Source organism: Danio rerio, chromosome 3 (genome assembly GCF_049306965.1).
Source record: "Danio rerio strain Tuebingen ecotype United States chromosome 3, GRCz12tu, whole genome shotgun sequence".
NCBI lineage: Eukaryota > Metazoa > Chordata > Actinopteri > Cypriniformes > Danionidae > Danio > Danio rerio.
The window spans coordinates 2,575,536-2,592,036 of NC_133178.1; the positions used below are offsets into that span (position 1 = coordinate 2,575,536).

General features: G+C 36.6%; 2 protein-coding genes across 3 annotated transcripts in view; one reads left to right on the forward strand and one right to left on the reverse strand.

The window, feature by feature from the left end:
- The window catches only part of plbd1a (phospholipase B domain containing 1a), a 364,744-nt gene that overhangs the window by 211,145 nt on the left and 137,098 nt on the right, over positions 1 to 16,501 (forward strand). The gene's annotated exons all lie outside the window — the stretch shown is intronic.
- polr3h (polymerase (RNA) III (DNA directed) polypeptide H) lies at positions 2,576 to 13,191 on the reverse strand. 2 transcript variants are annotated; one of them, XR_012398468.1, is made up of 6 exons: positions 12,852 to 13,191; positions 10,690 to 10,786; positions 7,455 to 7,541; positions 5,432 to 5,495; positions 4,149 to 4,709; positions 2,576 to 3,383 (listed from the first exon to the last, which is right to left on the reverse strand). XR_012398468.1 is itself a non-coding variant. In NM_001002476.1 (6 exon segments), coding segments are annotated over 6 exon segments (645 nt in total). In that variant the 5' UTR covers positions 12,963 to 13,176; the 3' UTR covers positions 2,581 to 3,009.

Below are 16,501 nucleotides of genomic sequence, written 5' to 3' on the forward strand. Positions count from 1 at the left end.
GTTAAAAAACAATTTTACAATTGAATATCAAATTATTTTAAACATCAGTTGTTGTTTTTTTTTTAATAAATAACATGTTTGAAATGCAAGTTAAATTATAATTAACTACTAGCACTGGAGGAGGATTTTTAAAGGCAATTAAGCCGAATGCATATGTACCAGGAGACCCATTTCCCCACAATGGGTCTTCTGGTACCACAATTCTCTTTCTCTGAATTTATCATTTATTCACATGTTTGGGGGGAAAAAAAGTAAATTTTGGTTTACTCTGTAAATCACTGAAGACATTTCTTGCAAATTTAAAATAAACATGACTAGTGGCGGTTTTAGCTTAAATGCCACCCTGGGCGAAACCACCCTAAACATTCACCTTTCCCCTATCCCCCCCAAAAATAGACACTGTGTATATATATATATATATATATATATATATATATATATATATATATATATATATATATATATATTTTTTTTTTTTTTTTTATATATATACATTTAAAATAATTGTTATAAACACATTTATTTTCAATAAATATTTATTATTATTATTATTATTATACAACTATTATTCTAAAAAATAACAGAAATCAATCCTAAATGTAAGTAAAAAACAATGTAAAAACAAAAACTGGAGGAATGTTCTAAGACTTGCATAAATATTCATTATGACAGTTCTCTCTCTCTCTCTCTCTCTCTCTCTCTCTCTCTATATATATATATATATATATATATAAACAGTTGAAGTCAGAACTATTAGCCCCCCTGTTTATTTCCCCAATTTGTTTAACCGAGAGATTTCTTCAACACATTTCTAATCATAATAGTTTTAATAACTCATCTCTAATAACTGATTTATTTTATCTTTGTCATGATGACAGTAAATAATATTAGACTAGATATTCTTCAAGACACTTCTATACAGCTTAAAGTGACATTTAAAGGCTCAACTAGGTTAATTATGTTGACTAGGCAGGTTAGGGTAATTAGGCAAGTTATGGCGATGGTTTGTTCTGTAGACTACAGAAAAAAATCAAGTTAAATGGGGCTAATAAAATTGACCTTAAAATGGTGTTTAAAACTTCTTTTATTCAAGCTGAAATAAAACAAATAAAGACTTTCTCCAGAAGAAAAAAATATTATCAGACATACTGTAAACATTTCCATGCTCTATTAAACATCATTTGGAAAATATTTAAAAAAGAAAATAAATTCAAAGGGGGCGAATAATTCTGACTTTAACTGTATGTACAGTTGAAGTCAGAATTATTAGCCCCCTGTATTATTAGCGCCCCTGTTTATTTTTTTCCCCAATTTCTGTTTAATGGAGGGAAGATTGTTTCAGCACATTTCTAAGCATAATAGTTTTAAAAACTTATTTCTAATAACAGATGTATTTTGTCTTTGTCATGATGACAGTAAATAATATTTTACTTGAAAATTTTCAAGACACTTCTATACAGCTTAAAGTGACATTTAAAAGCTTAACTAGGGTAATAAGGTGCACTAGGCAGGTTAGGGCAATTAGTCAAATTATTGTATGATGATGGTTTGTTCTGTAGACTATGCAAAAAAGAATTAGCTTAAAGGGGCTAATAATTTTGTCCCAAAAATGTTTTTAAAAAAATTAATAACTACTTTTATTCTAGCCGAAATAAAACGAATAAGACTTTCTTCAGAAGAAAAAATATTATCAGACATACTGTAAAAATGTCATTGCTCTGTTAAACATCATTTGGGAAATATTTAAAAAAGAAAATAAAAATCAAAAGGGGGCTAATAATTCTGACTTCAACTGTATATATATATATATATATATATATATATATATATATATATATATATATATATATATATATATATATATATATATATATATATATATGTTGTCTTATACCTGACCCATGGCCAATAATTACAGTTATGAAGTCTGCCTCCCTGACTCATTATCCCTCCTTTCTGCTTCAAAGCCATGCTTAGTCAAAGTAACAACATCCTCATATAATATAAACTTTAGTTTTGTCGACTAGCAGGTGGTTCATTCCGCTGTGGCGACCCCAGATTAATGAAGGAACTGAGCCGAAAAAAAAATTAATGAATGCATGAATGACTTGCTAGTCGACGCATATCGTGCATGTAAAAAACCAAGATCAGGATCAGCTTTTATTGGGGCACTCTTTTTTTTGTCTCCCCGTGCCGCCCACAGCAAGATGCCACCCTGGGTGATTTTGCCCATGCCTAAATCCGCCACTGATCATTACCATTTAGAGCTTTTTTTGGCATAAAATAAGTGCCATATTTTCAGATGTTCATAAGCATTTTTTAATACCAATGTTTTAATTTCAGAAGAGTTTAGAAATCAGTATTTGGTGAATTATTTAGTGAATATATAGTATTTGGTGAATGTTTTCTGAGGGGGAAAAGCCCTCAATTACCATTTTGGCATAAATATAATCACACTTTTAAGAATAAAAAATTAACTTTCTGATAATCCCTGTAAATCCAAATAAGCTTGAATTTTTCCCCTATAACTTAATATATCAACTAATTTAAATACAAAAATAAAATGAATCCAAAATCAGATTCTGATCTGCCAGATTTATTGTTTGTTTTATTACTATTGCATTTTCTTATAAAGGGCAGGAAAACAAACTTCAAAATCCATTTATACATAACCTCTTCAATCTTTTTATCAAAATCAGACATTTCAGAATCAGAAAAATACCTAAATCAGAAATATTTCCAGCTTCATGTAAAACTGAATTGATTAATAAAGCAGGATCTGCAGAACACCAAACCAAATCTAATATCAAAACACCACCGTCACCCAAACAGCAAAATTACAGCTCATTAATCATCATCATAGCTCTGGAGAAAGGACGAAGACAGAAGTCTAAATCCATCTCTGGTTACTGAAGTGATCAGCAGCGTCTGCAGGTGATGAAGGAGTGACTGAGGCTCCAGCTAATGCTTCACAGTTCATAACACCTTCATCTTATGATGTTTGTGTTGTTAATTGTTCCACCAGGAGAGCAGACCGAGCCCCGGCTCACTGACAGAGCCCTGCAGGACAAAAAAAAAAAGAAGAAATCAGGACTCAGGTTAGACATCCTTTATATCAAATAACAATGTGAGTATACGTTCTCATCAGTTTTTTTTCTGTGGCACATTTTACAAATTACAAACTGTTTCTTTATGATTCTAAATATAAAGTCCGCATGAATCAGAAGCTGCAATTGTGACGCAGTTCCTAGAGAAACTGAATATTACATGAGGAAACAGTGGGCGGGGCTTGTTTTTTTTGTCCTGTGAGCTGATTGGATGTAGTAAAGTAGGCGTTTCTTACAGAAAGATGGGCAAAATGGTTTGGGGAGAGATATTACACCCTAATGCTGTGTTCACACCAGACGCGGAACGCGCGGATAAATCGCGCTATTCGCGCGTAAATAGCCGCGTGAACATTTGAGGTTACTCGCTTTATTCATGCGTCAAACCCCGCTTCATTCGAGTGTCAAATCCACTTCAGAACAGACGCAGATTCGCGTGATGGGCAGGGCTTCTGTCTGCCCCGTGACTCTAGCTTCATAGCTAAATGGCTAACATGGATTTTATGAAGAAAATAACAGTGTTTATGTGCTTTATGAAGGATGATAAACAGCGTCGATACGTTTAGAGCCGTGTCTGAGTCCACTAGATCCTTTTAGAGGTGCATCCAGCTCTTTAAGCTCATAGACTCCTGCAGAAACTGAACCTGGCTGATGAAGGTTTTCAGCGGTGCTTGTGACTGAGCCCAGCCCAGTTTGATGAACTTCTTGTCGGTGTCTGCTGGGGGATTTCCCCTGGGACACCGACAACAGGCGATACGTCACAATCACGCCCCCACAAGAGCAAGCTCCTGATTGGTTAACACCGCGAGAATGTCCGCTGAAGTTCAGATTTTCGAATGCGAGTGATTCGCGTCAAACTCGCAAAACGCTCAAACGCTTCGTGCCACGCCATGCGCACCGCGCAATTCTCGTCATTCGTGCCGCGCCATTCGCACGTATCACGCCGCAGGATGTCTATTCGCGCGTTTGCATTGACTTAACATGTGAATCACTCGCGTTTGATGCGCGTTCCACGTCTGGTGTGAACGCAGCATAACAGACTACTCCTGCTCACCATTTATTTGTTGTCATATCGACGACAGCTGAAGGGGCGTGGTTAAGTATGTTAGCCACGCCCACTGCCTCAGACAGACCTAATCTGAGAATTTAACTAAAAACAAAACAGGAAGTGCATTTTCAGATCTGAATTAAAGGTTACAAGGGCAAACTATATATTGTTGTCCTAATGACATGCACAGATGAATTGTTCACCACAAAACTAGCAGTGTGAGCTAACTAAATCAGTATGGTTAGTGTTGATGTCACGTGTACTTTATATGTGCCAGATGTGATGTGAACACTGATCTGCATGATGACCGTGTTTCTCCTACTATGAGTGTGTATGGAGACTCTTTCTGCTGTGCTGTGTCCTCCGCTCCTGCAGGGGGCGCTGCTGCTGCTCCTGTTCCTGGAGCCTCCTTATCTGCACTCGGCCCGCTGGGAGACGTGTCTACGAACACCTCGTCTGTGACCCGGAAGCGGATCTCCTCACCCTGGTCCATGTAGAGGTCATGAGTGCCCTCGTCCGTCTCGTACTCCCAGACCCACACCTGCTCCGCTTCATCACTGCGGCACGTTCAGGAGCAATGCATCATGGGTACAGTGCATTGACTAAGGCTACGGATGCATCCGAAATCACCTACTACTCAAGTAAGTACTACATTTAAATATTATAACACGACCATTAGGAAAAGAACATTCTCTATAGCAGTGTTTTCCAACCGTTCCTGGAGGACAGCACATATTTTGCATGTCTCTCTTATCTGACCCATTCTTATCTGTACCAAAAAGCTGAGGACTGGGGGTCGGTGTGAAATTCTGGGAGAAATACAAAAAGGAAAAGAGGCAGGAGATGAGTCTGAAATACAGGAGACTGCCAGGAAAAACAGGTGGCTGTTGGCAGGTGGCATCCGCCATTTGTGACTATCACATGACCTACTTGGGTCTGTTGCATTACTTCACACCCATTCATGAATTCTCCCGAGTGGCATCATGGGATATGGGTTTCTTTGACCTGCTGTCAGACTAACCTTAATTATCAGACATGCTTCAAATTTACTAACTTCACCTCCACTTCATGCTGCAGTTATTTAGCTTACTGTGAATAGATCATGCAGACGTTTATATATATATATATATATATATATATATATATATATATATATATATATATATATATATATATATATATCAGAGCTTGTTTACAATATCCATCGCTGTAACTGTTATTAAACACACTATAAAACAGCATGTGTCTGTGTTAGTGTGTGATTAATGATTGAGGATACAATTTAGCCGGCTGCTGGAGCGACTCTGGCGGAATGAGGATGTCATCAAAGAACCCCAGACTCACTGTGGAACACACACACACACACACACACACACACACACACACACACACACACACACACACACACACCTTATTAACCTCACACTGATGATGTGTTGATGCTCTTTAACAGTGAATGCTGAATTTTCCAGTTCCATTAGTGTAATGATGAAGCTGTTTTTGTCAAACACAGTTTCAATGTTTAAAAGCTATTGGGATAAAGGTGTGAATGTGAAAAAAAATAGATGATATTATAGCTATTTGTAATGCAGGATATTTACATCATTTTAAAGGTGCAGTAGGTGATTGTCTTCAGAAGCCGTTGTTGTTGTGCTGGTTGAAAGTCTCTTCACACTCTAATAGTAATGATTACAGTAAATGATCTAAATGTATTTATGCATTTTTATATTTTGGGTAAGGCTTAAAACTAAAAATGTTCATCCAAATAAATATTGTCGGACCGACATCTCTCATAATTCCAAAAAGTAGCCCAAACTGTCTGTCAGCAAATGCAGATTTGAACAACTGCACAGATGTTTGTACGCAGCCCTGCCGACCACTGTTTGTGCATCAATATTGGAGTTAGCTTTGCACGCTGGAACAAGGATGACAATAGCCCCTTTCACACAGCGATACCGGTAAATATCCGGAAAATTTCCGGAACGACTTTATCGGTATATTCAAAAAATCGCTGTTCACACAGGCGAGGACGTTACGGAAATTTTCCGGAAAAGAGCATTCACACATCCATCGCAAAATACCGGTAAATTCTGACATCATTAACCAGAAATGAGCTGTAAACGGCTGCGCTTGTGTTTGTAAACATTTGACTACATCACAAACTCTTCGGACGGATCAGTATTGAGTACAACTCCAATGAAAACATATAGAGAAACACTTTCGCATGTCGAGATGTTCATGATATGTGCATAAACAAACAACAGATTATCATAAACATTTTATCGATAATTATTTACACAGTTGGCATTAAGAAGGAACATAGAAACGTGATCTGACTAACATCTAGCAGCTAAATGTGTCTGGAAAAATATTCAAAGGCTTTTATTCTCATAAACTGCGCGCACGTGAATGCGTCTGACTGTTCTGATTGGCTAAAGTAGACGTCTAACGTCAGCACGTTCTAGACGTGGACGCACTCTTCTGGCAATCTTCCTTCTGCCTTCACACAGCGCAGCATTCCAGCAAATTGCCGGTAATGTTACAACTTCTCTTACCGGAAAATAGCCAGAACGAATTTACCGGTATTTTCAAAAAGGGCCTGTTCACACACACACCTTTCCGGAAAATTACCGGCAATGTATGTGTGAAAGGGGCTAATGTCTGAAGGATTTCTCTTAGACAGGTGATGTTTCTATTTTAAAACTATTTTAGCTTCATGCAAAGCTGATGTAGCGTTAGATGTTGTTACAAATGAAAACTAAAATTGTTACTTAAATCTTCCGATGGAAGATTGATAAGACTACTTTCAGTTTCATAAGGGGCCTTTTACAGCATCGATAACGTAGATTTTAATTAGTTTAACAACAAAACACAAGTAAATAGCGCTTTTCCGCCTAGTCTCTCCCTATATTGTTTACCATGCAACTCTAATATTCACTCTGAAATAGCATGTCAGTTTGGCTTGCACACCGCCAGACAAGCACTAGTAGCTTTTAACACATGAGAGAGGGATCTTCTGCTGTCATCTTAAAGGTACAGGTGCTCGTGTTTAAGAAGGCGTGGCTCTGAACGGCAGGGGAGGGACTGTGATTCAGAGATTTATTGCTAAGCTGTTAGCATTGTGGAAGATCACCTACTGCACCTTTAATTTCACATGCACGAACTTCATTAATCGTTTCTCTACTTTAATTATAGAAAGCATGTTATGCTAAAGCATCATGTGTTGTGACATTATTAATAAATATGGCATTATTTGTGCGTTTGCATCTCTCTCTCTCTCTGTGTGTGTGCATGTCTCTTACCATGGACTCCCTCTGCACTGCAGCCTTTGATCTTCCCCAGCAAGATCTCGTCCAGGAACGGATGAAACACCACATATCTGAAGTGAACTACAGAGAGAGAGAGAGAGAGAGCAGCAGATGAGGTATATGGTGCACTGATATATCTGCCACAGACATCTCGTCACCTTACAATTATAAGGTTCTATCTGACATTTTTGTCAAATTTGAGTTATTCACATATTCTTATTAAATGACCCCTTATTTACATTATGTGATGTTTTTTTATAAGTTGTTTTACATTTAAAGACTTTTTATTTAAAAAACAAAAAGGTTTTTATCTAAAAAATGGCACTTTAGCTTGGCTCTATGAGGTTCTATCTGTGAGCCAATCAGCATCTTAATGCACGCACGAGGACCAATTAGGATCAGCTTTTTTTGTCATTTGCCGGACTGCTCTATTGACAGTGGGAAACACCAGAAAGACAAAATCACACAAAATCAGTCAACTTAATATTGCCGCCCCACACAAAATTGAGATGTGTGTAAATGTGATGATTTAAAACCATTTCTTGACATTGAGATTCATTCAATCATTCATTTTCGCCTCGTCTTAGTCCCTTTATTAATCCGGTGTCGCCACAGCGGAATCAACCGCCAACCTATCCAGCATATGTTTTATGCAGCAGATGCCCTTCCAGCTGCAACTTATCACTGGGAAACACCCATACTCTATGGTCAATATTAGCTGTCTCAATTACCTGTACCTCATGTCTTTTGGACTTTTGGGGAAACCAGAGCACTTGAAGGAAACCCACGCAAACATGGGGAGAACCTGCAAACTCCACACAGAAATGCCAACTGATCAAGCCAAGGCTTGAACCAGTGCCTTTCTAGCTGTGAGGCAATCATGCTACCCACTGCACCACCGCATAGCCAACATTGAGATGAAATGTTACATTTTACATTGTTGAAAAAATATATATATATTAAAAAAATGTCTGTATTAAATGGGAACTATATTTATTTGTTTACATATAGTCAGGAAAACACTTTTCAGTGTTTATTAAAATCATTTGGTCATATTATGTTTCTTAAAAAAGTCTTTAAATTTAATATCAAGCCTTGAAGGGCAAATACTTTATTTAATTCATGGGGCATATAATTCAATAAATATGATTCAATAATTCATATAAAGCACAAAACATTAGACAACAGTAGAAAACAGTAGAAAGTATTGACAGGAGAGCATGGGGAGCACAGAGAGGGGAGGGATCGGCTTAGGACTAGTGCTAGTGCTGTATGCAATTGATCAACATCAGTATAGGAATCAGTATCAGACTAAAGTTTTTTGTCAGAGCCGGGATACGCCAAGCTGATGCCAGACAGAAATGTTCACTCAGCTCTGGTGTGAACAGTTGAATCTCTCAATTTGCACACACAGAAAACTAACAACACAACTGTGTTTAGAATTTGAAGTTGCAGATTGAAGCCTGGTTTATACTTCTGCGTCAGGTGACCGGCGTAACTCACGGCGCATGCAACGCGCGTGGCTGTGCATTTATTCTTCTGCACGCTGTCTCTGTCGGTCTGCATTAACACTTCCGAAACGCTAGTGGCCAGCGAGGTGTAAATGTTCCTCTGTGTCGAGTTTCTTCGCTGCTTTTTTGCTTTTCCTGAACACTTCCGGGATGTACAAGTGACTCAAACTCGCTCATTTTGAGGCAGGAACCGGCGGACGTGCAACAACTTTAACTATGAGGTAAACACAAAACAAAACTTTCCATCCGGAGCTCCTTCACGGGACTCCACACTTGTAAACAATCGCTCCATCAGGCTAGCACCATTCGCGTGGCTCTCGGTCCCGCCTAGACTTGTCAGCGATACCAAGCCGACCAATCACAAAGCTTACGCTACACGTCGTTGCGACGTGTAGTTACATTTTTTGAGAGGTGCATGTCAGCGACGGCGAAGGGCTATGCGTCAGCGCCGTAGCATACGCCGGTATTTGACGCAGAAGTATAAATCAGCCTTAATAGTGGTGTATCTGAAAAATGTCATTCACAAATACAACACGACAGACTCAAATGTGGACGGCAAATTTGACTGCAGTTTCACTCTAGAACCACAAGTCGGCACTCACAACCTCTCAGATTTGCCAGTTCAAGTACAAATCCTGCACTCTGACTCTTGCTACACATTTTGCGATATTCCGATTGCAGAGCTCACTCGTGCACTTGTAGATGCAGAAACATGGGGGGTGAGGTGGGGCAAGGGTAAATTGGCTGGTTTAGACATGTTGGCTTTTTGTATGTTGTAGTGCTGTATTTATACTGATTTGCTCGCATATCAGGAATGTGTGTGTTGGCAGATTGAAATAAGCAAAGTCCGCATGTGCTTAGCGTTTTTCCTTATCGCAAACACAACAGCAGTCTGGTAACGTTAGTAGTGGATTTGTTGTTATTTTCGGGGTTAATTATTGTGAAATCCCAGCAACAGAGAAATACTGTAGACTGTAAGAAGAAATCTCTGAAGATGGATGGCATTTCATGTCATGTTCAGCCTTATAATCTTAAAGTGTGAGCAAAATCAGCAGTTTTGTCATCACTTTAGACAGAGAGTCAGTCAAGCACTAGCTCTGAAGTGACGTTGGTGAATTAGTAAATGCTTCTGCTGTTCTGACGTCAGCTGCAGATGTGAATGAATGGCGGAAGAAAGTAGTTCCTAATAAAAAAGGGTTTTTTAGACTCTCCGTGTTTGATTTTCTTATTTATATACATGATTGTGATGTTGAACTGTTGTATAAACGCAATATCACATGAGTAGCAGTGCGATATGGCTGTATATCACCACTGGTGGGACGCTAAGGCGCTCAGCCTACGGCCTGGTGCCAACGCATGCCTCCCACCAGTGCTGATATACAGCCATATCGCACTGCTACTCGTGTGATATTGCTCATATATATATATATATATATATATATATATATATTTACAGAGTAATATACTATATAATATACAGAGTATAACAGATAATTGTCCTCCCCTTCGCACTAAATGAATAGTACAGGGTAACATTAATGATTCTATTTCAGAAAAATATTCTACATGGGTCAATGAGTATCTTGTCTCCTTTTTTTAATTCAATAATAATTACGTTTGTTTGTTTGCTGCCTGCTAGTAGTTCAGAAGTGTTATTGTAGAGCAGCACTAATGAGCTATGAGAGAAATCAGTAAACGAATGTCTGTGAGTTCAGTACCTTTAGTGTGAGACGCTCCGTCTCCAGGAAAGATGTAGGAATCCTCCAGTTTAGTGATGTCGTACAGACAGATGCACAAACCCACGTTATACACCACCTGCAGACGCATTATACAGGAGGAGTGCGTTAATGATCATATAATGATGTGGAGAAAATATTGCCTTACATGTCTTAATGAAGTGCTTTTCCACATTTATCACAGTTTGAAAGTCTCAAACATGAATAGCAGAATATAATTCAATTCAGCTTTATTTGTATAGCGCTTTTACAATGTAGATTGTGTCAAAGCAGCTTCACATAAATGGTCATAGTAACTGGAACAGTGCAGTTCAGTTTTTAGTGTTTAAGTTCAGTTCAGTTCAGTTTAGCTCAGTTCAGTGTGATTTAATCATTACTGAGAGTTCAAACACTGAAGAGCAAATTCATCGATGCGTAGCTCTACCAATCCTGAACCATGCGAGCCAGAGGCGACAGCGGAGAGGGAAAAAAACTTCACCTGATAGGAGTGAAGAAAAAAAACCTTGAGAGAACCAGACTCAGTTCGGCACGACCCTTGAATATAATCATCTGAGTTTTTGAGGAGTATGTTTTAAATGTATTATACTGCTTTTTCTCCTCTATTCAGGTACTTGTGTCTGGCTTTTTGTGTATTTTTAGTGACTTGTTGTTTTGTTTTTGCTGTTGGTCATATTTAAATGTACATCCTCTAACTCACAAATTGTCTGCAAATATTGTTTGATGTTGTTGGCAAATGAACACTTGCTAATAGAAGTTGTTCAGCAGTTAATAAACAGAAATAAAATGTGTTAGATAAAACTGAATTAATAATTCTCAAATGCTTTAATGTGCCAAAAGTATGCCTTAAAATAATGTGATTTCTTTTTCATGCTTCAGTCGTCTACAGGACAAACCACTATAGGCCAATGACTTGCCTAGTTAACACAATAATTACCCTAGTTAAGCCTTTAAATGTCACTTTAGGCTGAATACTAGTATCTTAAAGAATATCTAGTCAATATATCAATATATAGACATAGATAGATAGATAGATAGATAGATAGATAGATAGATAGATAGATAGATAGATAGATAGATAGATAGATAGATAGATAGATAGATAGATAGATAGGCATACAGACAGACAGACAGACAGACAGACAGATAGATAGATAGATAGATAGATAGATAGATAGATAGATAGATAGATAGATAGATAGATAGATAGATAGATAGATAGGCATACAGACAGACAGACAGACAGATAGATAGATAGATAGATAGATAGACAGACAGACAGACAGACAGACAGACAAATAGACAGACAGATAGACAGATAGATAGACAGACAGACAGACAGACAGACAGATAGACAGACAGACAGACAGACAAATAGACAGACAGACAGACAGATATAGATAGACAGACAGACAGACAGACAGACAGACAGACAGACAGACAGACAGATAGATAGATAGATAGATAGACAGACAGACAGACAGAAAAATAGACAGACATACAGACAGATAGATAGATAGATAGATAGATAGATAGATAGATAGATAGATAGATAGATAGATAGACAGACAGACAGACAGACAGACAGACAGACAGACAGACAGACAGACAAATAGACAGACAGACAGATAGACAGATAGATAGACAGATAGATAGATAGATAGATAGATAGATAGATAGATAGATAGATAGATAGATAGATAGATAGATAGATAGATAGATAGACAGACAGGCATACAGACAGACAAATAGACAGATAGATAGATAGATAGATAGATAGATAGATAGATAGATAGATAGATAGACAGACAGACAGACAGACAGACAGACAGACAGACAGACAGACAGACAGATAGATAGACAGATAGATAGACAGATAGATAGATAGATAGATAGATAGATAGATAGATAGATAGATAGATAGACAGACAGACAGGCATACAGACAGACAAATAGACAGATAGATAGATAGATAGATAGATAGATAGATAGATAGATAGATAGATAGATAGATAGATAGACAGACAGACAGACAGACAGACAGACAGACAGACAGACAGACATAGACAGATAGACAGACAGACAGATAGATAGATAGATAGACAGACAGACAGACAGACAGACAGAAAGACACGTCTTCTTCACACCTTGTTGGCCAGTTTCTTGTTGAGCTCCTCCGCTACGGCTTCATTCAGCGGCCTCTGGAAGCTCCAGGGCGGAATCCGCACCGTGTCCCGCATCTCCACCAGCACAAACATCCCGAGCAGCGGCCGCAGATCAGCTCCACACACGCGGGTCCTCCACAGAACCTCAGACCGCTGCAGCTTCACTCTCAGCCGCTCATACTCTGCCGGAGATCCTCACAGTTTCACCTCCCAGATAGCGATCCCGATCAGTTCACTCATTCACAATAATCATCTATAAGAATAATCACTCATGATCCGAGCGCGCAGGATGACAACAGCCACACATGTGCAGAATCACGACAGCGGCGGACGCTTTTCGGCAGAGACGTCACTGGAAGCTTTCAAAACAGCGCTCGTTGCTTTTATTTACTAAATGTAAAAGTAATGAATCAGTAGTTTACCAACAAAAATGTTCAGATCGAAGCCTTATTTTACTCTAAGATCAGGGAGGACGTAAAAACAAGAAAAGCGACTGACGTTTGGAATGTTACGGTAACTGTTAATTATAAGTAACGTTATTTCCTCTTTAATCGTGTTTATGTAACGTTAAATGTTTTAGGTGTATTTATGTTTATTACATAAATAGTCTTGTGATAAATAGAATTATTATTATATTATCCTATAAATATTTCGTTTTGTTCGTGTTTGTTGTCATGAAATATTTACTTTTATTTTCCAAACACGAAACACTATATAGCACAGGTGTCAAACTCAGTTCCAAAAGGGCCGCAGCTCTGCACAGTTTAGTTCCAACCCTAATTAAACACACCTGATCAAACTAATTGAGTCCTTCAGGCTTGTTTGAAACCTACAGGTAAGTGTGTTGGAGCAAGGTTGGAACGAAACTGTGCAGGGCTTCGGCCCTCCAGGAATTGAGTTTGACACCCCTGCAATATAGGATATAGCCCACTGAAGTCTTTAGTAACACTTTAACTGATTGCAGGACTCTTAATTAGTAATTAATCATTTATTCTTTATATTTTTATTCTTGTAAACGTTTGTTCCCAAACGTTAGTACAAATCCACACATAGAAAAAAAAAAACTCTTATGTTATATAATCTCTACCCTCAGACTGAAAACCTGATTATAAAAAGACACACTGTAAAACATTATATATGAACAATTAGTCATGACAGCACATGTTTTAATTCACTGTAACTTAATAATCTAAGTTACTCATGTTCTACCTTGGTTTTGAGTTACACAAGCTGTTTTAAATCAGTTTTAAATCAGTTCAATGGACTCATAAGGCAACTAGGTAAAAACATGATAAAAAGCTAATAAATAGATATTAACTGCATTTATTTATTATTTTTCTTTAAAAAAATGTATTTCTAACATTTTTCAGATAGTAATCAAGACACTGTGGATTTTTAACAAACGAGTTTATATCTTAAGATTAAAACAAATACAAATTGTCATCTTAGAAATATTAGGTTCTGTCTGACATTTTTTTTGTCAAAATTTAGTTATTAACAGCTTATTTACATTATGGGATGTTTTTATAAGTTGTTTACATTTTAAGACTTTCTATTTAAAAAAAAAACAAACCAATATTAAACACACACTGTTTGCTATGGAATGCTAAATCTTTGAAGCTCAATATCTCAAAATCATTCAGAACACAGATAGAGCCTAACCTTATAATTCAAAGGTGATGAAATATATTACTGTCAGAATCTCATTCAGGTTTAAACGTTGACACTGTTCTGATGATTATTAACTATATTAAACACACTTTCTGCACTCTTCTTTTGTCTGATACTCATGTTTACACAGTTAGTTTCCCCTTTCAGATACGAATATGCCGTAAATAGAAGATCTGCACTGAAAGCTGCTGCTGTTGCTGAATATTTCTGCAGGTTTGCACAAAACTTGAGTTAATGCAAAGAGGAGACTGAGTAAAGATTTATTAACATCAACACTTCAGTATGTCAGACACTGTGTAAATGTTTAGACACTTAGTTTAGCGCAGAACCTGCATATAAGAGCAATTGAAATGACGGTTTTAAAACAGATATTATAGTAAAATGTTGAAGCATGTAAATGTTTTGACAACATAATTAGTTAAAAAGTTGTGGGACTGGATGTAGTGAAATTATGAGATGGTTAAAATTACTTGTTTAACTTTTATGACCAATGGCTGACCTTCTTTTCCACTCATTATTTGCATATAATTTCGCTACTACAAATAATAATTAATATACCTCAAAATAAATTGTAAAAAGTTACACATATTGTATTAAAGCATTTCAATGTCTAATCTTCAAAACGGAATCATATTTCAAAAGGAATAAATATGCAAAAATTTAGTTTTACAGGCAAAACATAAGAATAATAATCGGATAACATCATGTTACATTTAATTGTTTTCATTTAAAACAGAATTATAATGTATAAACTATTTATTTTATAACTATTTATAACTATATATATATATAAATAACTTTATATTTTATTAACAATTTAACGAGATTCATACGAGGTTTTTGCAATAAAAATGTGTAACTTATATAAATGTACACAATGGTGGTACTTATAAAAAATCAACTTATAAAATAAATGTCTACTTAAGTGAAATGAATGAATAAACAAATATGTGTCGGTAAAGAAAGAAACAAGTATCTAAGAAACAAACAAATAATTAAATCATTAAAATGTTAGATATATGTGTACAAAAAGGGATCTAATTAGCTTTAACTTTTATTCCAGTGCGTTTTTTGAAAACTCCAATTCCCATCATGCATTGCTACACGCTGCGCATACGTCACTACGCAGTCTTCTGAGTGGACGCTGCCCTCGACCAATGGCCAGCTGCTCCTCGCGTCCCTCTGCCAATCGCCGCTTTGTTGCTATGCCATCCTTTATTTTTAGCTGTCCGCAGCACAGCCTCGCATATGGAAACATCATTTCGCCAAATTAATTAGAGTCGACGGAAAATAAACACGAACTGGCTGATTTTGCAAAACAATGTATGTTCATTAACATAAATAAACATTTAAAATCTGTCAAATTAATGGTAATTAACCAGATAAAACATACATTACGATAGATAAACTGAACTAAGCACTGCTTTATTCATGTAAAATCTTTAATATAATAGACTTTAATAGATACTTTCACATTGTCAGTATAATTATATATCCTTTAGTCAGCAAGTTCACTATTCATTTTAATTAATTACTACTTTAATTGCATCTTAACATTTTTTACTATTCATACTCTGAAGAAAGTCCATATATAAATGAAAATCAATTAAATAAGAACAAATCTTTATATAAGGTTTATAATCATTCATTCTATAGTTATCTATATGAAATTTACCAAACTAAATCATAAGATTCATTATAAACTCCTCAGATTAGCCACACTTTTTGAGTCAAAATCAATTAAAATATTATTTTGAGGTAAAGTTATCAATAAAATCACATTTTCTTGGACAGTAAACAAATAAGTCTCCCCAAAACGTCTTTAAGTGTTGACATTCGTTAAAAAAGGTGAACTTTATGCCAGCTTGGTGTGTTTAATAAGTAAAATGAGGTTAAAAACGATTAAAGTAACACTTAATGGAGCAGTGTTGAGTTATTGTATGCTTTAGGTAGGCTTTATT